The sequence below is a fragment of the Mustela nivalis genome (genome assembly GCF_964662115.1).
Source record: "Mustela nivalis genome assembly, chromosome: 8".
In the NCBI taxonomy this organism is placed as follows: domain Eukaryota; kingdom Metazoa; phylum Chordata; class Mammalia; order Carnivora; family Mustelidae; genus Mustela; species Mustela nivalis.
Genome location: NC_139027.1, coordinates 87,774,316 through 87,797,107, shown reverse-complemented (window position 1 = coordinate 87,797,107; position 22,792 = coordinate 87,774,316). Strand labels below are relative to the sequence as shown.

Sequence of the window (22,792 nt, the reverse complement as noted above, 5' to 3'; positions counted from 1 at the left end):
ATGTAATTTTTCTCTTTTGATCTCCTCCCAAAAAAGCAAACAACAAAGCAAAGCAAACAACAACAAGAAAAAAAAAAAAAAAACGATGTTTGTGCTCCCTAATGGAAATATTCTTGATCCTACTTTCAAGGTCATTTGCCTGCTATCTAAGCCTTCTCGTTAGACTGGAAGAGCCTCAAGGGCCAGTCTACATCTTACTCATCCTTATGTTCCTTTTGGTATCCCAGCAGCCCCTGGGAGGATGATGATGTTTGTTGAATTAATCAGGACATGATAAAGCAGTCCACAACACGGGTATTTGTTCTGGTAATAGTGTTGCCAAAGGTTTTCACTGCATATCATAGATCTAAGAGAACCTCATGGACTAGTAGAGATGGAGGAACATTTAGCTGTGATCTAATATAGTATCCCCACTTTACAGTTAACGAAATTGAGGCCTCTGGAAAGGAAAAACCATCCTAGTCCAGTGCTCCTTCCTCTAAAACCATGTTACCTCCATCTGTGTGCTGTGTCTATAAACAGGATTATGTATAGGATTTGAAACAAAGAATTTCAGTTTAAATTCTGGTAAGACTACCCTTCCCATCAAGATACGCTTGACATTGGAATTCCTTTTGATTCTAACTTTCACGATCTGGTAGAAAAGTAATCATCATACCCTTTCTGGTTGAGCTTTTGTCTGACCCCAGACACAGTGCTGCCCAGATAACAGAAATAACTGACAGATTACTTCTTTGTGATCATCTTCTAAGGTTAGGGTTCCTCTACTATGGTACTATGCTGTGGCCACTGGAATTAAGGTCCACTTTCCAGGACATATCTGCAAGATGGATGTTGACATGATTCTTACTCACCTGTGGGGTGACCAGGGAATGGGAAAGAGGGGCCTCTGCATGATAAGAGTCCACTGAGGAAGAGCACCAAGCTATACAGAATTCCTTCAGGATGCTGAGAAACCCCCAGATAGATGGGTCTCAGCCTGGTGAGCAAGCACAAGAAACAGGTGCCTCCCTGAGGCTGGGACAATGCCTGGAAGATGGCTCACAGCTGGGTCCCCTAACCTGGCAACTGTCCTTGGAGGTAGAAGGCTGCCTCACCATGGTCACCCCCTTCTCCTGGGTGCATCCCACATCCAGTGCGTGGCTGATATGGGGGTGTAAAGGCCTGGTCCCACTGTTCCAAGTCAAGAAAATTCTGTAGGTCCTGCCTGGCTCCCTTGAGGTCTTTCTTGGGATTGCCTTTGCAGCCCAACTTCTCCCATCCACAAGTGTTGATCCCCGAAGCCCTCTCTGATAAATGATGTGTACTTCAGTCTCCAGTTCAGGGAGCTTTTTGGAAAACATGACCTGAGAAGGGAGATAAGGCAGGGGAAAGTTCCAGAAGAGCAGAGGTGAAGCCTAAAGGCCATTTGGTACTTCAGAAGCACCATTCAGAGCCCTGTTGACATGCTGTGGGGAGTCATGTCACACTGCAATGTGAAGGAATAAATAGTCCCTTGCACTTCCCTGATTACTCTGGCCCTGGCCAAGCTCACCTGCTCTTAACACCTTCAGCCTTTATGAAAGAAATACACATCTCAGAGGGTATTATTGTCTGTTTTGCCTTGCAGGGTTGGGTATTTCGCAATGGCTGTAGCATTCAGTTCCCCAGCTGGGAAGCTCCTTCCTGTGATCAGAAATTGCGCCATCGGGCCTACCTCCCCACTGACCCAGGCAGAGCTCAGTGAACACAACCATCTGGTCATTGACTTGTCCATTTTGCTGCAGCCAATCCTCACAGCTCTTAGAGGGATGCATTCCACCTCCTCCCAGACACACTAGCTTCTTCAAAAACTGAAGGAAATGAGGGCATTAGCCTCAGTGAGCTCATAGACTCTTCAATTTAGATGGGACATATTATTCTTAGGTCATTTTCCAGTCACATCTGCTTCGAAGGCAGCATGAAGACCTAGCCCATGATAAATCATAAGCAGCGTACGTCATTATTTCAAGTGAGTCACTCTTTGGTGTTCAGGAAGAAATGAGAACATCCGTTTTCCATATGGCATACGGGGCTGGGGTGGGTGGGGAGGGCTGTCACCCAAGTGGGCTCTCTGACTCCACATCAGTCCTCAACCCCAGATGATTCTTGTTTACGATGGAGAAAGAATTGTTAGGGAAAAACTGTTTTCATGATAAAGCTAATCACAAGTTGTGTCCTCTTCTCTGAGGAGCTATGGCAGCAGGAAGACGATATTCACTTAGAGTGGGATGCACTAGGCAATGTCATTCCAAAGTGATGGGTCCTAGGCCCCAGCCACACATGACTATTTGTAAGGAAAGGATGGATGGGCTCAGGCCACCCATGTTCTTCTGGTAACTAGAGAGCAAAATCGCCAGACACTTCTTGTGCCTTTGCTTTTTCCCTTAGAATAATTATTTATTGTTTTTATTCAAAATAGTGTATGCTCATAGAAAAAAATCAAGCAATATAGAACAATGTAAAAAGGAAAGTAAGAAAAATATTCCCAATTCTCCCACCCAGAAACAACCATTACCAACATTAAATAGACATTCCAAGTGTATGCATATGTGTGTTTGTATGCGTGTGTGTGTGTGTGTGTGTGTGTGTGTATGTGAAGTCCTAGGGGTATCTTCAATACTTTTGCTTCTTACACTGGTGAAAATAAAGGAATCCATAGTACATGAAAGAAATATGAAGACCTCTATTTTAAAAATAGTCTCTTTGGAAAATAATTCACTCCAAGACCATTTTACTTTTTTTTTAAGGTTTTTTTAATTGACATGTAATTGACACATACCCTTCTATTAGTTTCAAGTACACGGCAGGATGATCCAATACATGTATGTATATATTGCAAAGTGATCTCTACCACAATACATTTCGTTCATACCCATCATCACACAGGTCAATTATTTTCTTGTGATAAGAACTCTTAAGATCTGCTGTTTTAACTTTCGAATATATAGTGACAATATTATTACTGTAGTCGCCATGCTGTAATTACATCCCCAGGACTAATTATTTTATTTTATTTTTTTTTAAATTTTTTTTTTTATTAATTTATTTGACAGAGAGAAAGATCACAAGTAGGTGGAGAGTCAGGCAGAGAGAGAGGAGGAAGCAGGCTCCCGCTGAGCAAAGAGCCCGATGCGGGGCTCGATCCCAGGACACTGAGATCATGACCTGAGCCGAAGGCTGAGCCACCCAGGCGCCCCAGGACTAATTATTTTATAACTGGAAGTTTGTACCTTATAACCTCCTTCACGCCTCTCCCTCAAAGCCCCCACCTCTGTCTGGTTAACTGCCCAGCTCTTCCTTCTATCTGGAGTTTGAGGTGGGGTTTTGGTTTGTTTTTAGATGCCCTCTAGAAGTGAAATCACATGGTATCCATCTTTCTCTGTCTTCTCTGCCTTAGTTCACTTAGCCTAATGCCCTCGACATCCATGTTGTCACAAAGGGCAAGACTTTGTTCTTTTCTGTGGTCAAATAGTATTTTGTGTGTGTTCATGTGTGTGTGTGTATCTGCATGTGTGTCACATCTTCTTTATCCATTCATCTCTTGATGGACATTTAGGTCGCTTCCCTATCTTGGCTATTGCAAAGAATGGTGCAGTAGACATGGGAGGAGGGCAGATATCTTTTCAACTTACTGTTTCTGTTCGCTTTGGGTAAATACCCAGAAGTGGAATTGCTGCATCAGATGGTATCATACGGTAGTGCCATTTTTAATTTTTTGAGGAACCTCCGTATCGTTTCCCATGATGGCTGCATCAATATACATCCCCACCATTTTTACTTTTTTTTATTAAGATTTTATTTATTTATCTGACAGAGAAAGATCACAAGTAGGCAAAGAGGCAGGAAGAGAGAGAGAGAAGCAGGCTCCCCACTGAGCAAAGAGCCTGATGCGGGGCTCGATCCCAGGACCCTGAGACCATGACCTGAGCTAAAGGCAACAGCTTAACCCACTGAGCCACCCAGGTGCCACAATTTTACTTTATGATACATAAAAACTTTTTAAGTGTATAAGAGTTTTTAGCATATAGGCTCTGGACAGAGAATAAGCCCTGTACGAACTGCTCAGTGCTCAGGATAGTCCTGCCATCAGTGCCCGGCGGGTTACAGTTACACAGAGTTGGGCTCAACATACCCCCCTAAGCCCCTTACTGTGCGTGAGCCTCAGAGGGATGCTGAGTGTGCTCAGGTGTTTGGGTCCCGGGATCTGCCTCCCATCACACCACATGGAGCCACCCTGCCCTGTAGGTACTGAAATGAATGTCTGAAAAGCCTCCGTGAAGTATAGGGAGAAATGGAAAGGGGCGGATTCCGAGGCCTCAGAATATCTGGTAGTGCACCCAGGTTAATCTTGTACCCTGACGGCCCCTTACATCTGGAATGCTCCCCAAGTACATTTTCCAAGTCCTGTAGAGGACTGCCTGGAGGAGGAGGAGGCTGGCGTGTCCTCAAAGACACAGCATTTGGAGGTCCTCCCAAACAGCTGACTCATTCATGCCCAAGGGGTGGATGCTTCTGGTAACAATGCAGAGAAATGGAGGAAATGCACACACAGGCCAGGAGACATCATTCTGGCTGATTGTGAGTTAGATAGATAGAAGAGAGGTCAGATGGGAGGACGGGGTGGAGGGTCAACATACACATTACGAAAAAATTCTGTGAAGCTGGTAGCCTTTGCAATCTGACTGTTCTCTCCCATGGTCTGCACTCAGATGCACTTTAGCTCCCGCTGATCTCCCGGCCCCTCACTTCCTTCCCCTTGGACCTGAGGCTCAGTAAGCCCAGAATCTGTGATAGGAGCTTGTATGCAAACCCATGCTCTCTGCTCCTCCTGGAAAGTCTTCCTTGCCCTGCCTTTTCAGCTTTCTTTTTGATTTTTATTTTTTAAAAGCTTTTATTTCTGTATTTTACAGAGAGAGAGATAGAGGGTGAGAGAGGGCACAAGTAGGCAGAGCAGCAGGCATAGGGAGAGGGAGAAGCAAGCTCTCCAGTGAGCAGGAAGACAGATGCAGGGCTCCATGATACCACCCTGGGATCATGCCCTGAGCCAAAGGCAGATGCTTAACCTACTGAGCCACACAGATGCCCTGCCTTTGCTTTTATTCTCTATTCCCACCCCTCTCCACTTTAAAACCTTCTCACATCATACTCATCTTACCTGCCCCATGAAGCCAGGCAGACAAGGCCTTTTAGATTGCACTTCTCTTCCCTTTCTCTCTGCTCACTCTTCCCGGGGGCTTACCCATACAGCTGTACTTACATGAGGGTATGGCCTGCTGCCCTCAGAGGGGACACAGGTGGCCATGCAGGAGAGCAACTGTCCTCACAGACCTTCACAACTAGGCAGACTCATAGGCCCACACACCGGCCTGAGCCAGCATCTCCAAAACTCTGTTTTGCAAAGCTCTGGAGGGTTGCAAAAGTTCTACAAAGCAGCCATCACCACCATCCATCTCTGGAACTCTTCCATCTTCCCCACCGGAAACTCTGTCCCCATGACCCGCCAGCTCCCCATCCCCACTGGTCCAGCCCCCAGCAACCTTCGGTCTGTCTCCAAATGGCAACTTGAGAGACCTCACATCAGTGGAGTCACCTGGTGTTTGGTCTTTGGTGGCTAGCTTGGCGTGGTATCCTTCAGCTGTGTGGCACACGTCCGTTTCCTCCTTTTATAAGGCAAACTAGTATTCCATTGCATGTGTCTACCATATTTGGTTTCTCCCTTTGGGATACACGCCATTTTAAAATATATATAGATCATTTTTATTAGCTGTATTTTTATTTTTAAATCATTCAAGATTCTTTTTCCTGGCACTCTTGCTGGCTGACATGTAAAACATTGGTGGTCCAAATAAACCAAGTTATATTCTTTCTACCCCGACCTCTAATTAGCTCCCCTAAAAACTCAAGAGACATTTTCACTATTTAAGAATTTAATATTTCTTTCTAATTACCAGGTTTCCAGGCTTTAAACATGTTTTTTTACATTTTAATACCAGTATATTCTAATTCCAAATCCTTTGGCATCATCTTAGGGCTGTTGGCATGGGAATAAATAGCATTCAGACTGCCAAAGTAGTGAAATATGTAATGAAACACCTAATAAAAGGTGTCTTTAACTGTTGTGTACTTGGATTCGTTGGCATAACATTCCTTATCAGCCCCTGGAATAAACAGAGAGCTCCACTAGAGCAAGAATGGGGAGTGGGCTCGGGAGGGGCTCAGCCACACACACTGCCTTGGTTTGGCTGATGGCCACACAGCCATTTATCCTCCATGAGGACTCCTGTCCCCTCAGCACAGACAGTGAGGCAGCTTGGGATGCAGTCACAGCTTCTGAGGCTTTCCCCAGGTCAGAAAGCTATGAACTGCACTCATGCACGTTCTGGTTTAGAAGGCAGGGTGCAATTTCTTGAAATCACCAAATTCATATGCCACGGTGATCCTGGAAACCCTCACTTCTTCCTACGAGGGGAAATGTCAGAACTTATAAATAAACAGAGCCACCACAGGCCCTGTGCTTCCCCAGATGTCAGCTCCTCAAGGTTGGGTCCATAACCCTGGTCTGTGGGGTAAGAGTGTGGCCTCTGCAGCCAGATGTCTGGCTCGGCCACTCAGCCCAACCGTGTGACTTCAGGAAGGTCCACTCGTGCGCGGTGCTAGAGTTGCCTCATCTACACAGTGGGAACCCCGGCAGGACCACCTCATGGGCTGATGTGGCAACTGGACCAGTGCCTGCTCTGGGCAGCGCCCCAGGGGTGTGGGCGTCTGCACCCATCCTAACCCAGCACTGAGCTCAGCATGTCTTCATTGAGGTCTACTGAGTGTGTGAGTGCCAGCCTGTCGTCCTCCCCAGCAGGAGACCCTGCTTCACCCACTGTGAGCAAAACAGCTGCCTCAGATTAAAGGCAACAGTGTGGGCTCCATGGCCAACATCTTTCAGGCTTGGTCGGTCTATTTTACTTTTCTCGAAGAAAATACCATTCCCACGGAACAGAGGAGGACTTTCCCCTCTGTAGCTGGGCGGTGCTTGCTTGTGCACACTCCTGAGTAAGTACCTGCATGGAGCCTTCACATCAGGACGCTTCTGCATAAGAGTATTACTCTCATCCTCTCATCAGAGAAGCAGGCAGGCAGGCAGTGCTGTGTCCCCACCATTTGAGACGTAAAGTGACTGAGGCGCAGGGAGTTTAGCCTCCGTCAAGGGCACAGGGCTATGGCTCATGGGAAATAGCGCTGCCTGTGGCGGATCCAGCCAGGACACCCTGCTCAGCCCAGGTCTGGGGCTGCAGAGCTGGCTGGTGGTCACCCTTGTCCCACAGGGCCTGGGGCACAGTGCGGGGCACACTCCATGCACATGCGCAGAAGGGAGCCCACTAGCCCTTCTCCCAGGCGTGGAGAGCGGACAGCAGCAGCCAGGACACTCAGAGCAAGGGCCGACTCCTGCCACTCTCCTTCCACACCCCAGCCAAGGAAAACACGCCACAATCTAGGCTGGGAAGATATCCTTCCAAAAGCAAGCACTCCCAGCCTGTGGTGGCTCTCCTCACGTGCGTCCTGGGTCATCCAGACTAGTCACTACCTGTCTGGGCGAGGGCAACGCACTACCTTCAGTCACTTTCTAAAAAGGATACGGTGACTCCAGCTCCTCCTCTTTGAAGAGAGGCGCAGGGTGGGAGCAAGATGAGGAGGTGGTGACAGCACAGTCTGTGTCACATTTATGTATACCCTAGCCGTGCGAAGAGTGAAGGAAGCCATGGAGAAGGGGTTTCAGTCTCCGCCCCAGGGACTCCTCGGTCCCCCCTAAGGCTTGTCAGAGCGGATCCATCTCTGGGGGGCTCCGATGAACCCACAGGACGCCTTCCTTAGCTCGCCCTCCCCAAGGCTTGCCCGTTACTGTGCTTGAACACAGAACATTAAAAAAAAAAAAAAAAAAGAATCCTCTCTCAAACCGGTAGAACAAGACCTTGAGTTTGACAGGAAGGATCCAAGTGTACAAGTTGCTTTCTTCGTGCTGGGATTCCAATGCAGGCGAAAGGGCCTCTCGGAGGGGCACCGAGAGCAAGTTCCTGGCCCCGCACCCAGGTCAGCCGCCGGCGGAAATGCCACCTGCGCTGGGCCGTTTCCACGTCAGGAGACTAAGGCGGGAGGTGCAGCTGGTCCCAGTACTAAGAGCAGGGAGAGATCCATGGGCTCAGGAACAAACAAACAAACTCTGACTTCAAAGCCCAGGCACGTGAGAATGTCTGTGTTGCTGCCCGTGGGTTGTGTTAGAGCCGGCCTCCCCAGGTTCTCAGGGCACAGACTCTTCATGGGAGTCCACGGCATGTGTGCCCGGGAGTGAAGCAGCCGCGGTGCTGGCGCGGTGTTGAAAGGGGAGAGGAGATAACGGGAAGCCATCGCTGGAAGCCGGAGGCTGCAGGAGTCTTCAAAGGCCCCCTGTGGGAGGGGGTACAGAGCCCCGCTCCGAACAACAGACCCACTCAACGATGCTGCAGGGGCAGCGCCTCCCGGAGGACTGTCCAGCTCTCACGGGTCTCCATTCACGTTGCACTGACACTGGGCTCCTGTCCTGACTTGTCCCTCTCACCCTGTCCCCTCCCTGCTCTCTCTGCGGCTCTCTCTGTGGCTCCCCTGATCCCAGGATGAGCAGAATGGTGGGAAGTAGAGCAAGTCTGGGTTTGTGCCCAGCTCTCCAACCTCGGTCTGTGTGGCCTCAGGCGAGTGACTCAACCTCTCTGAGCCTCTGTTGGCTCCCGAGTTAAACGGGGAATAGTGAGGACCTACCTTGCAGTGTTCAGAGGATTAAACAAGAGTGTGTGTATGAACAGGGCCTGGTGCTGGGTACGCTCTCCATAAATACTCCCAATAGGCTGAGAGGACATCTGCCTGCAACAAACAGACCTGAGAGCTCCATTCCCCAAACGCGATGCCTGAAGAAACCCTCCACTCAGGAGCTCCCCGGGCTTTCATCAGACAAAGGTCACAGAAAAGGCCCCTGCTTTCTCCAGCTGGAAAGGAACCTTCGAGGGGGGAACTTGCCTCGCAGCAGAGTTGGAGTTGTGCCCGCTGATTTCCCCACACTTAGCATGTAGCCCTGCTTCCACCTTCCTGGACACACACGCTCCCAGCCTCTAAGGTCCCCAGGACCACAGCGTACTCAGAAGTGAGGACCACATGCACACGCCGTGTTTGCTTCTTCTCTGAGCTGGTTCCATGTGTGACCATAAAAGCATCACAGGACAGAAGAATGTTGTTGAGGATGACTATTTATGGTGGCCAACAGGCCATTGTCTTCAGTACTACACCAGCAATCTTTCCGAAGTGACTGGAAAGCATCACTAAATTAGCTCTGGGCAAATGCTATCATTTTTCTTCTCCTTCGCTTTTGGCCACACTCAAGCTGGTGCAGGAGGGGCCTGCAGGTCTCATCTGTGGACCCTCACCTCCGGCGTGCTGCCTTTCTGTGGCAGCCATCAGTGGGGCTGTGGGTGGCCAGGGCAAGGGGTGGAGGGGAGCCCTTCGAAGGGAGCAGGTCAGTAGAAGCAGTTTGGAAGCTCTGGGGTGGTTCCTTCCGGACGGCTCTGTGACTAGAGGCAACTGAGAGTCCTCTTCTGGGAGCGTCTAGAACAGACTTAGACCAAGCCCTGGAGCATCCATGCTGGGAAATTGCCTCATATTTAGGTCACTCACTGCAGATGCGCCGTCCAGGAGACAACCGAAAACGACTTCTAAGATGTACGCTGAGCAAAAAGAAATCAGACAAGTGAATGAATAAACGTGGTGGTATATCAGTACCTAGACTATTTCCCAGCGAAGGAACAAACTAGGGACTCCCACACCTGGAGGAAGCAAGGAATTACATTCAGTGGAAGGAGCCAGATACAGAGAATGCGCGTGGCATGGCTGCACTCCCATGACAGCTCAAACAAGCAGAATCAATCCTTCCTTTCGAAACTGGCCCAGCGGGGTGGGCGGATGACAACAGGCTGCACCAAGACCTTCTAGAAGCGATGGAACCGTCCGTGTCACAACTGGGTGGTGGTTACATGGCGTACACGGCATTCACGGCCTCAGAGCCACCGCCCTGCACACGGGAAACCTGTGGGTTTTACTGTGAGTTAATTACACGTCAGTAAAGCTGATTGTTTTTTAAAACACAGTCTTAGTGATAAGAACCTAGAAGTATGTACCCATAACCAAAACAGTAAGCCAGCGGCTCTTAGGAAACTCGTGGACTCTGAGACATGGCTTCAGTCACGCTGAACTGTTCCCCCTTGGATGTGCCCACCCACAGGTGGCCATAAGCGTGTGGCACACTGCTCACGTGCGGTGATAGGGCTCACTGTCTCAGAAGCTGCCCTTCTCTCGCCCTGAGCCTCACTCCACACGCATGTTGCATGACGATGCTGTTGGGCTTTGGCTATAGACAATGAAGAGACTAGAAGCCCTGACCACCTCCAGCGTCTGTCTGAGGCTCAGGGCCTCCTGAGAGCCCAGAGTGCAAAGGCCTCCGCGCCAGGGGGCCATCTTTTCTCTCTGGGCACAGACTTCAAAGAGAGGCATGAAGCATAGACCCATTGGGGGTGCGGGGGGGCGGGGTGTAGGCACTGATGAGCGCCTGCCCTTCACCTGCCTTCTGCACACCCTCAGCTCACCTTTCCTCTCAGACAGCCGTCTGGGAGGCCCCCCTGCCCAGGCCTCTGCCACCCAAGTGGGAGCCGTCTCAATTACCCACAATAACCATCCTCAGAGAGTAGCAGGCTGTCTGAGGGCCCCTCGGGGGCAAATAATAATAGCAACAATTTTTGGATCTTTCTTGCCTCATTGCTTGCCACAGCTTTGTAGCTAATTTAAGATCTATTGATCCCAGTGCCAATAAGTGGTTTATCTCCTTCAACTTCCTTTACTTAAAGGATATCTTCACCGTCAAATTAATGTCTCTTACTTGGCTGACATGGCTTAGGATTCTTGCAGTGCGTCTTCCGGTGATTGTTTTTTTATGTTCTCATCTTTCCTGTGCTGTTGGGTAAAATCGGGTGCTCCCGATGAGTCTACGCATCAGGCCTCACCTCCCTAACCCAGCCAGAGTCCTGTTCTCTAGTGGACCCAGGCCCAGGAAGAATGGCTGGATTCAGGACTGACAGGGTGGCCTGAAAGGATTGCTTTCCAGATATCACTGAGCTGCTGGGAGCAAAGAAACAAAGCCACTGAGCTGAGAGAGAACCGAGCATAGTAACCTCTTGCCAGAAAAGGAGAAGGAGCTCTTGATTTCTCCAGAACTCAGGTTAGGAAATAACTCAACTCCCTGTTGCTTAGAGAAGGGGACAGAGCGGTGACCTGGAGGGAGTGCTCTGCAGCTCTCAGTGGCCCCAGTGGGGCACACCCTGCCCAGGCCTCAGGCCACGCCCATCCTCCCTCCTTTCCCTGTCCCTGGCTGTTGTGATGCCAGACTACCCCCTCGGCCCAACAGCCCTTCCCCGGTCTATGCAGGCTTCCTGACTCCCCCACTGCTCCCGCTGCCCCCATCCCTCACCTCCACCCGTGTCCACCCCACTGTGCCTCCTTTCTGTGGCACCCTTGGCATGGGGACTAGGCTAGTTTGTTTGTTCAGCCTGGTCTGGAGTAGGTGTCCAATAACTATTGCATGTACAGAAGGATGGGGAGATGGATGGATAGATGGACGAATGGAAGGACAGATGGACAGATGGAAGGATGGATGGCATGCCTATTGAGGCGCTGGAGAGTGGCTGTTATTACGTCCCAGCAAAATTTTATTTATACATTTATATAAGAGCCCTAGAAAATCTTGGTTGTGTCATTTAAAGCAATGGACTGGAGTTACAATAACCTCCTTGATTTCACCCTCAAAATGCCTTTTGCTGATTTTGATAAGGCAATAAAAGAGGCACTCTTTTAAAGCTTCACCTGGCTTTATCTCTTCTACAAGATCCGTTCAGCTCTGAGGCACAAAATGAAATAGAAATGAAATTGTGAGCACATATCTTTACAGCAGGAGCTCCGGGTAAGGATAATTGCTCTCCCTCTGAACTTTCCCGATGGATATTTGCTGGCCACATTATCTTCATGAGCGAGCCATCAGGACTGTGGAAGCATCCAGGCACCACATCCTGTCCCAAATGCAGGAGAGAGCTCCCCTCCTCTTTGGGCTCCAGCCCCAGCTCTCCCTGCACAAACGCAGATGCACCTGCTGAATGATGTAATTAGTATTCAGAGAAGCCGGGGCCTTGTCTGACAAACAACAATAATAATTTTGGTGTTTAGGGAGCGTTCTCGGGCCATGGCTGTCTAGAGTACTTCATAAACAATTACCATCAGCGCTGGTTTTTCTGTAGGAAAATGAAAACTGACAGGAACGGGTGAGTCACACAGAAAGATGTGATGTGAACAGAAATGCCTGAAATGCTGGTTTTCCTTGCTCTTTGCTGCCTTCCCGGATTCTGCTGCTGAAGAGCTAATGATCCCCATAGAATCTGAAATAGTTTGACTTGCTTATTTGTATTAGTAGTGATCCTTCAAAGGGAAAAGCTAAAAGTAGTCCAAAATAAAAAATGTTTCGTGTATTACATCCATCCTATCTGTGCAAGAGTGTCTATTTTCTGAGTATTATTTTGATTAAAACTGAAGAATAAAACGTAGGGGCTCTCATTTTCAACCTTCAGCTCAGAGCACCAGAGCCTTTGCCAATATCCTGTGGGAAAGCGCCTCCCAAGGGGTTTAGCCCAGCGGGTTATCCCAGCTGCCGGGTCTTCTGTGGGGGGGCCCTGTCTGTGGCTTGCCAGCAGAGTAGGTAGACTTCCTCTGGCCTTCCTGCCCAGTGGCTGCTCAGCCGGCCCCTTGCCCCTTTCCACTCTCGTCCTGCCCTTCCTGTGTATCACCCCACCTGCCCCCAGAACTCTGGGGAAAACAGGGTAACTCGTCCTGCTTCTCCTTGAGAACCCATCAACCCTGTGCCCTATTAATCTTTTTAGAGTACAAAAGGCATGAAATGATCATCTTATGATGAAAGCCCCCAACGGCCCCACTCCAAGATCCCACAGGCTGACACGAGAGGCAAGAGCTGGAGCCCTAGAATTATCCCAAGAGTAAATTCTAGTGGGTGCAGCTGGCTGGCACCAGAGCACAGTGCCTCCAACAGACATGGAAAGATCTTTGATCTTAGTAAAAATATTGTTATGTATATACACACATGTATGGATACGTATGTACATGTACATGTATATACACATATATGATGTGTTTATATTTTCAATCGGAATTATATCCTTGAGACAACGCATGGACACTGTCCCTACCCCAGAGATGTTGTTAAAGCTCAGTTAACCTGCCATGATCCTGAAACTTCTACCAAGGAGCTCTGGATAGAAGCTTCTCACTGCAGTGGACAAGCATGGAGACTGGCCTTGGGACGCCTGGGAGGCTCAATGGGTTTAGCGTCTGCTTTCGATTCAGATCATGATTCCAGGGTCCTGGGGTCGAGCCCAGCATCAGGCTCCCTGCTCAGCAGGGAAGTCTGCTTCTCCCTCTCCCTCCAACCCTTCCCCTGCTGCTCATGCTCTTTCTCTCTCAAGTAAATAAAATCTTAAAAAAAAAAAAAAAAAAGAATGGAGGCTGCCCTTTAAAATCCTCTTGTGGTGTGATTTAAAGCTCTAAGATACCCTGACAAACTGCACTGCAGGAATTTCTCTGAGCCTTCCTTCTCGGCTCCTCTGGGATTGCATTCCTGAGTCCCTAGAGGCAGTGAGGGGCCTGTAGGCCTTGGCAAGGCTTTAGCACCTCTGCTCCTTTTCTTGTGCTCTTCCTGATCCCTGGCTGCACTTTCCTGGGGCAGGAGAGTGTCCAGCAGCAGGCCCTGTGTGACAGCCTTGCCTGCCGGGCCAGAGAGGCCAAGAGCAGGAGAGGCCATTGAACTTGCAGGGCCGTGCAAAATGGAAATGGGGTGCCCCACCTTTAAAAATCACTTAGGGGGCGCCTGGGTGGCTCAGTGGGTTAAGCTGCTGCCTTCGGCTCAGGTCATGATCTCAGGTTCCTGGGATCGAGTCCCGCATCGGGCTCTCTGCTCAGCAGGGAGCCTGCTTCCTTCTCTCTCTCTCTGCCTGCCTCTCAGTGTACTTGTAATTTCTCTCTGTCAAATAAATAAATAAAATCTTTAAAAAAAAAAAAATCACTTAGAAGTTCAGGACAGCAAGCTCGGGGTCTGCCCTATGGGCGGTGTGCCTGCAAGGCCCCAGTCCCCTGTTGCAATGGGATGGCCTGTCCCAGGACATCTTCCAGGCACTTCCAGTGAGACAGACCTGACTGAAACAGAAGTGAAAGACAATGAGTTAAGTGCTTCACAATCCAGCACTAATTAGCACTATCCAACTGAGGCGGGAGGTGGGGTGCTTCCTGAGAGCAATAAATCACATCAAATGGAAATGTTTTCAGCTGCTCTGATAATGACCTCCACAGGCTCCTGGAGGGTGAGCGAAGGTCTGTCTCTGTTGGTGGGAAGTGGAGGCCTTCTGGGGAGTCTGGGGAGCAAAGGAATCCTGTGGATGTGTGGGGAGGAGGCCACCAGCAGCCTTCCCCCCAGGGCAGCCTTCTGTGGGAGGAGAGAGTATGGGAGGCCGGGGAGGAGAGGGTAGTGTTGGGTGGGCAGGGAGCAGGGAACAGCCTCCCCAGATCACAGGCGGCTGCCAGCACCCCGCCTCTCCACAAAGCACTTGTGCAGAGCACCAGGGTGGGCCGGCCACAGACCCTGCCGTCTCTGTCTCCCATCCCCCACGCTGCAATGTGGTCCGAAAGGACAGCACTGCACCCTGGGACCCTAGTGGGACCTCTGTCCCCAGTCACTGCTGCTGGATGAGGATGAGGGGGCATAATCCGCTAGCACCACCTTCTGAGAATTCTCTGGTAGGTGAGCCCATGGGAGGGAAAAAAGTGGCCCTTTCAAAGACAGCCGTGACTGTCTATTCCAAAGGTGATAGCTAATATGGAGCATGGCCTCCTTTCTGCCATGGTGACTACCAGCGACCTGAAGGTAGCTGTGATGACAAGTGTCTGCTGAGGCAGAGTTAGCCTTCTGAAGGTGAAGGTCATCCCAAGGGCAAACTGCTGTAGGGGAGGAGAATTTTTACTCTCCTCCTTTCTCGGTTCTTTGGCTGGTCTGATCATTAAGTTGACAAAAGACAGACGAACTGGGGGAAAATAAATTTAATTTTGTACCTATAGGAGCCCATAAAAACAGGAGACTCAAGTGGCCAAAGCAAGCAACTTTCTACCTTTTAGACGGAAATGTAAATGAGGGAGGAATGGACAAGACAAGGAAGTTTTGGACTTGGGCTGGTAAACAAGTAAAGGATTTGTTTATTCTGCCTTCTGGGCCCTGAATTCCCACCTCTGGCAATAAGGATGTCTCCACCTGTACAGGGAGGGCACCTTTCACTGGGGAGCTTTGCCTCTGCTTTCAGGGGCACAAAGGAGGGTCAAAGTGCCCTTCTTATACCAGCTGTTCCTTGAGTGACTTAAATTCAAAATAATATGTCGACATGGCATATGTGGGGGTGGCCCACCCTGAACCCCATTATAGCCCTGAATGAACTGATAGAGTGGCCCTAAGAAATGTAAGAAGTGGCCTGACATTCTATATGTAATTGTGTGTCCTATGTCTGTCTCCTGGGCAGACGAAGATGTCCTGGGCCACAGCCCTTATCTGTCTGTCACAGTCCCCAGGGTGTCTGTCACACAGGAGCAGCTCACAGCTGTTGTTGCATAAACAATAAATGAATATGACTAAGAAAGCACACAAGGAGTCCCCATGTCTAGTGCATAGTACAGGGTTGGGTGAGACCAAAGACAGCATTTGTTCCTTGGGAAAACATCAGAATTGAAGGAGAGAGAAACCCAGAAGAAGCCCTTGCCTGGGTCTGCAAGGACAAATCAAACAAGGACTGAGTAAAAAGTTAGTGGAGGTCCTTAGAGCTGCACTCCTCAAGCTTTCAGGTGCATACAGACCCACCCCCACTCCCACCCTCACCTCCCCACCCCCCTACCCTCCCACTCCCCTAGATGAGGCTGGAAAGCAGATCCTAAAGCAGCAGGTCCTCCAGGGGCCTGAGATGGCATTTCCACCCAGCTCACAGGTGATGCTGCTCCTGCGGCTCCAGAGACTGCCCCCACCCCCCGGGGAGGCAGCAAGGCTGGATGGATACGATTTTTGGTGTATTTTACCTTATTTCTGCCTTACCTGACTATCCAGTTCAGCTTGAGACTCAGAGGAAAGATCTAGTCTGCATGTGGCTGTGTGAAGGGAAAGCCATTTCCACTCAGCTCATGTCCAAGGGTGAGATGGCCATGGCCTGAGGTCCATGGGCAGCCTCTTCCACCCCTGAAGGCTTTCAAAGACCGTGTTTCCCCATACCTCACATGTCCTGCCGGTTATCCAGTCCCCAAGGCAAGACAGGTGCCCATAATCCTTCCACACAAGCACGCAGAATCCTTCTGCTAGCCATGTGGCCTTACCAATGGGCAGGAATACCACAGGGAGCTTCTGAGAAAGAAAGGTAGGATGTCCTCTCCTGAAAAGACCACCCACATAACCGTCCTGACCTGCTGCCCTTGGAACACGGGAACCAACTGTCTAAGGACCCTTCTAGGAGCCAGTGTGGGAGAGAGTGAAACGGCTGAATGCTGTGAAAGAAAAAGTCATTCTTGTTCTTTCTAAGCCACTTGTGCAGAGGGCAGTAACTCCCAGCCTTGCCCTCAGTAACTCAGACCTGAGAAGGTCAAATCCCCTCCCACAGTCTGAGATGCAGCCACACAACAGTCAATGCTAAGAACATCATCAGCTTTTCCCTTAGTGGTGTTTCCAAGTCACTAAGCCCTGCCACACTTGGGGTCTCCTGCATTCCTCATAGCAATCCCTCAGTTGGAAAGGGAGCCAAATTTCTCCATTTTCATGGAGGAGAATGTGTGCTGCCCCTTGGGGTCATAGGACTACCAAGAGACCAAGAAAACAAAACCTGAGACTGGCCCCCATGGGAGCCCACAGTCTTGTGGACCTTGTCATTCCCTTAGAATAAAAAGATATTTGGGGGACCTGGGTGGCTCAGTGGGTTAAGCCTCTGCCTTCAGCTCAGGTCATGATCTCAAGTTCCTGGGATCAAGCCCCACATCTGGCTCTCCACTCAGTGGGGAGCCTGCTTCCTTCTCTCTCTGCCTGCCTCTGCCTACTTGTGATCTCTCTCTCTGTCAAATAAATAAATAAAATCTTTATAGAATAAAAATATATTTGTCTACATCACGGGTAGCCTGGACTGTGTTTGCTTACATCCAGGGGGGGCAGTAGCAAGCAGTGGGAGCAGGTTGTGGGGACAGACTATGCGGGTTCAAATCCTGGCTCTGCCCCACTGCTGTGCAACCTTGGACAAGTTACACAGCCTCTCTGCACCTTGGTTTCTGGCTGAGCAAACGGAGTTATAGAAGTTCCTACTGGCTCCGCAGCGGTGGGGATTAGGTGGCTAATACAGGCTAAAGTGCCCAGCCTACTGTCCGGAAGGTACCTAGCGCTCAGGAGGTGTTAGCAAGGAGGACGGTGGATGCTGTGTGCTGACACCACCAGCAAGCACCCCTGGCCTCAGGGAGTGAGTGAGCACAGGGTGTGCTACTGGAGAGGCCCTAGGCAGCAGGTTGGCACCATCCGGCTTGTACAACTCCTGCACCCTCTGCCCAGATGGGAATCCAGCACCGGGGTTCTTGGGCTGCAGGGGCCAGTGAGGAACTCCCAGGGAGCCTGCAGCTCCACGAATCCCCACGGCCTCTCTCTTCACAACATCCTGCTTCACGTGCAACTACAGGCACAGGCCTCATTTCTTGTCTTCTCTGGAAGACTGGCCATGGAGCAATTTATCTCCAAACAATCAAGACTTTTCTTCAGCTCTCTGTTAATTGCAGTCAAGGTGAAGCTAGGTGCTGGCATGTGGCATCCTTTCTTTCCTTTTTATCTTGAAATCATTTCCAACTTACTGAAAGTTGCAAGTTTTGCCAGCTGCGGTGTCTGTTCGTCCCTGGTTTCCCTCTCCATAGGCACAGAGGGTTATGCCTCCTCATCTGTGGGAACCTGGGCTTTCTCCGGAGTTCCAGAAAGGCTCCTGGAGTGGAGGGAGTGATCAGTGGTCTCCAGCCTGGAGCTTTTATATCCAGAGAAAAGAAGGCTCCTGAGGACAGGGGCTCCTCTGTTTCACTCTCCACCCTCCCCAAGGCCCAGACCAGGGCCTTTTCTCATGAACAGGTCCTTGGCCACATGACAGCGTGGGACAGCCTATTAAAACTGACACTGCAACAGCCATATAAACTCTCCCTTGCTCAGATCTTTCTCCCAAGCTCAACTTATATGTGAGCTGCCAGAGGCTGCCTCCTCTTGGAGGCCCTCCAGGCTTTTCAATGTGTTCACATTTGTAACACCTCCCGTCTGCCCCCATTTTTGTTCAGTAGGAGCCTCACACACCTCCTGCGCACCCAGGAGCTGAGCAGAGGTGTGGGCCAGCCTCGATGCTCTGTCCCCTCTGACAATCTGTCTCTTTAAGTCCTGGACCCTCCACACCCTCCTTTCCACTCTCTGGCTGCCCTGATCGGGACACCATCCGCTCCTTGCAGGCTTCCTCCCTCCTGCCTTGTCTTCATCTAGACCAGTGGTTTTCGGATCACACGTGGTGGTTTCCCCAGTCATTTTCGTGGGCTGCCGCTACCGCCGTTGTTCCCATGGAAGGAGAACAACAGGATGGACTAGATCATAGTCCTCTGTGTGTGTAAGGTTTTATAGGCGAGATAAACACGACACCAGGCGAGGTAGGCACAAGGCAAGATTTATTAAAGGCACTCTCCGGCGAAGTTTCAGGGCTCAGGAGAAGGGGAGCCAGGAAAGTCGAGCAGGAGGAAGTGGGCACCCTCGGGCGAGGTTCCTCAACTCCAGAAAGGGGAGTGGGGAAGTCGCACTGGGAGGGAGTTCGTGGGGGGCGAAGGCAGGGCTTGGGCTCACATCCATATAGGTAGGGTATTTGGTGATCGGAGGATATGGGGTAGGGGGTCCTGATACTTCTGTTTCCTGCATAGGTATCGGGTTACCTATGGAGATGTGACCTGGGCATACATCCTTTTGGCGGGAGAGTCAAGGGTTAAGGAAGGGGGCAGGTAGGGGGCTGGAAGATGGTGGCCCCAGCGGTCATTTCTGTTGTTTCTCCTGCACTCCCGGAGCCCGCCGACCCAACAGTGTGCACTAAGGATACCGTTGTTTCACGTGACTTAGTGATACGTGTGTGTGTGTGTGTGTGTGTGTGTGTGTCTATGTATGTTGGGTGGCACTGTGACACATACTTCTTGCCAGACTGGCTCCTTCTGGCACTGCAGTGGGAAGGTAAGCTTGCCACTCTGTCACTGCCTTGCCCAGCCTGTGCACAAGGCCCATGACAGCCCCTGGACTTCCTCTGACCTTATGCTTACCCCTCTGGTCCAGCTGTGGCTTTGCCTCCAGCCACGTGGGGCCCCTTCCTCCTACTTTCTGGGAGACCTTTTTCCTACCTCTTTCCATGAAAACTCTTACCTGCCCTTCAAGACCTTTGTGAGACTTTGGCTGCCCTGATCTCTCCAAGAATGGGTCAGGTGCTTCCAAAGGAGCAGGCCACCTGCCCACCATAGCTTCTTCCTAGTCAGTGGCCTCTGTGGGTAACTTCAGTCAGAGTCTGAAATGGCCACAGGTGAGGATCGCTGAAATAGCCCAACAGGACAAATCAGGCCCTTCCTGTCCTGCATACCACAGGCTGCCCCCGAGCTTCTTGGACTTCCAGGCCTGAAGCTATGGGTGACCGTCTGGCCCCCTCACTCCCCAGTCACCTGGAGGCCAGGAGGTGGGCCTCATTGTGTGAGTCCTCCCCCTACAGCCCAGAATTGGCCCCGATTGGAAAGGCTTTGTAGTTTGGAATGCTATGAGAATGGCACCTCAGAGTTGATGTCTCAGCTGCATCCAACCCTCCAGGTTAACAGACCATAAGCTTCCTGAGGCCCGCACCTCTGCCAACTACCCGGAACCTTCTGGTTTTGTGTTAAGCCCCAAGCTCTCCCTGGAGCACTTCGAACCAGGTGCCCAACCGCACTCGTCCCAGCCCCGGGTCTCCAGAGTCAGCCTCCTTGGTGTCAGCCCAAGTCTTGCCACAAAGTGAGGATGTTATAGGAAAGACCTGTGCGGTAAATGTCCAGCTGAAGCTGAGGTGGTAGTCACAGCAAGAGAAGCCAAGTTCAAGCTCAGGAATAGTCAGGCCTGCCTTCCTCTCCCACATGAGGTAGGCATTCGTCTTATGCCCATTTCATGAATAAGTTCTATATAACTGAGGCACTGAGTGGCTACCCAGCATGTCAAGATGTGATTCAGCCCTTGCTCTGAATCACCACCCTTATTTTGTCCTCTTTGGTTAGCGGCAGGTCTGAGGCTGCAGGCTGAGGTCCCAGAGGGAGAGGAAATGAAACATGCCAGTAATCCCAGCAGCACTCGTCCCTCCATGTGGGCCCACGGTTCCAGCCTGTTCTCCCCTGACCCTGATTGAGAGCTCATGCGGTGAGGGTGGGGGTGTGGTGAGGATTAAGCCAGAGTGGTGCCTGGTCAGGAGTCAGAGGTCCACAGTCACCAGCTGTCGTTTTCATGGTTGTGTTGTTGTTCTAGGAGGAAATAGTACTGAGGAAGGAATGGTACAGTCTGTGGGAGGCAGGGGAAGCCGTGAACAAGAGCCGGGTGGGCCATGCATTCCTGCAAACGGCTCACCTGGTCCCGGGTCTCTGTGCTGTCACAAAAATGGCCACAGGTACGAGGCTGCAAAGACTTGGCCATGAGACAAGGCAAGTGTCCTTCCCAGACTGGGGGGCGGTGGTGGACCCCCCTGCAGCCCCCTGAACAGGGCGCCCGGCAGCTGGACAACTGTGCGGGGAAGCCAGAGCCTTGTCTCCCTGCCACCTGCGTGTCTCCATCACTGTGGGAGTCTACGCTCAGCTACTTCCGTTGGTACCTCTGACAGCCCGCAGGCTAAGATACTGCCCTCCTCAGGGCACTGGGAATCCCCCAAGGAAAGACAAGCAAGAGGTGAATTCTGGGAGCAGCTTGGGCCCCCCTGCTCCCAGGCCAGGCTGGCTCCCGAGGGCAGAGCTGCATCTCCAGGTGAAGTCAGGCCTTGGAAATGAAACCCTAACCAGAGGCCTCCCCCGCTTTCCTCCCCCAGCCCAATCACCTTCGTGGAGACCTGGTAGACATGCCAGAAATGCACCGGACCCCACAGACTTCGTTTCCCCTTGTGTATTTTTTTTTCTTTCCTGTCTTCTTGGGTTCACCTGGAAACCTCCTTAACGAGCCTCTCAATAAATGCTCCAGGTTGACACTGAGGTGCACCCAGCCCAGCCCTTTCTCTATGTTTACAGGGAAGCCCTCCCAGACTCAGCTATAATTAGAAGTCAATTAAATTAGAAACCCTTAGTATTGTTCTTGGAAGGCCTCCAGGGCTGCAGCTCTCCTGGGGAGGGCTTCTGGCCCCGCTGCCTGCACTCCTTTCTGCTACCCCCCATTCCGAAACAAGGGCCAGGCTGTCAGTTGGGCAGAGAGCAGGTTCTTTTATTTGTAAGGTTCCTTTCCCCCTGGCGGGACTGCAGGTCAGGCCTCCCTCTTCCTCCCTCCCTGCCTGCCCCAGCTTGCTCCATTGCTAGAAGGAAAACACCCAGAAGTTCACCGCTGGGGTGGCTGGGTGCTTTAATCTTGCCTCAGTCCATTTAGTGTGTTTCAAACGTAAATGTAGCACTGAATTGCAAAATAGCAAGCATGCTAGCAGGGGAGAAAAAGCAGCTTTTGTATCTCTTCAAGAGTTATTGGAAACCTAACCCTTCCAAAGGCCCCCTGATGTTACTCTCACTGGTGAGAACATCTTCAAGGTAAGCAGGGGAAAGATCCAGGCCCCCAGGGCACTGCCCATTCCCCAGTGTCTCCAGTAGGTCCTCTGTCTCTGGAATCAGGCTCCGGACATCCTTCTCTGCCTATTCTCAGAGCAATCAGATGCTTCCTCCCAAAGCGAAATGTCTTTACTACCTTTTTTTTCTGATCACAAAGTTCACCCATTCGCTTGTACATCATTCTGAAGCTAAGAACCTTATGGAAAGGGAGACTTCCCCATAACCCTCCTCGGTTCGTAGTCACCCCAACTCTGTTTCACCCCTGCCAAAAAAATCTTCGTTGAAAATTCAGTGGATATCACTCCAAGGGAGGAGGCCTGGATGGCTCAGTCAGGTAAGGGTGTGATTCCTGGATTCAGCTCAGGTCATGGTCTCATGGCTTATGGGAAGGAGCCCTGAGTCTCCACATTTCACAGGAATCTGCTTGGATATTCTCTCCCTCTGCCCCTTCTCTCTCTATGCCTTTCATAAATTAAAATAAATAAATAAATAAAATGCTTTAAAAAAAAAAAAAAGATACTGTATTGAAGAACAAAGGTCAGGACTTTTCTCCAGAAACAAGAGTGAATTTCCCCATTCGTCAGGTCTCCTGCTTTGAACTATCCTCCACAGTCTTTTTTGTGTGGATTTGGGAATTATAAGTTTCCATGAGCAGACACGGCTCACCCAGATAGAGGGCTTAGAGGGTAAATGTTCTTGGGAAGTCTGACTCCTGTCTGAGTCCATAGTTTATTCTGGAAGTTTCCTCACACAACCCAGCCATGAGAAGAGGGCATGTTGTTTTGTCTGAAATTGT

General features: G+C 50.6%; 1 protein-coding gene across 3 annotated transcripts in view; it reads left to right on the top strand.

The window, feature by feature from the left end:
* Positions 1 to 22,792, top strand: part of EDAR (ectodysplasin A receptor) — a 90,806-nt gene that overhangs the window by 36,510 nt on the left and 31,504 nt on the right. Inside the window, exon 1 of one of the 3 annotated variants that reach the window (XM_082744251.1) lies at positions 1,950 to 1,990. The exons of 1 other annotated variant lie outside the window; for it this stretch is intronic. In XM_082744251.1, the coding sequence (XP_082600377.1) occupies positions 1,955 to 1,990 (36 nt within the window). In that variant the 5' untranslated portion in view covers positions 1,950 to 1,954. Of the gene's footprint in view, positions 1 to 1,949; positions 1,991 to 22,792 lie in introns of those variants that run through there. One more of the 3 variants, XM_082744249.1, reaches the window with a different exon arrangement.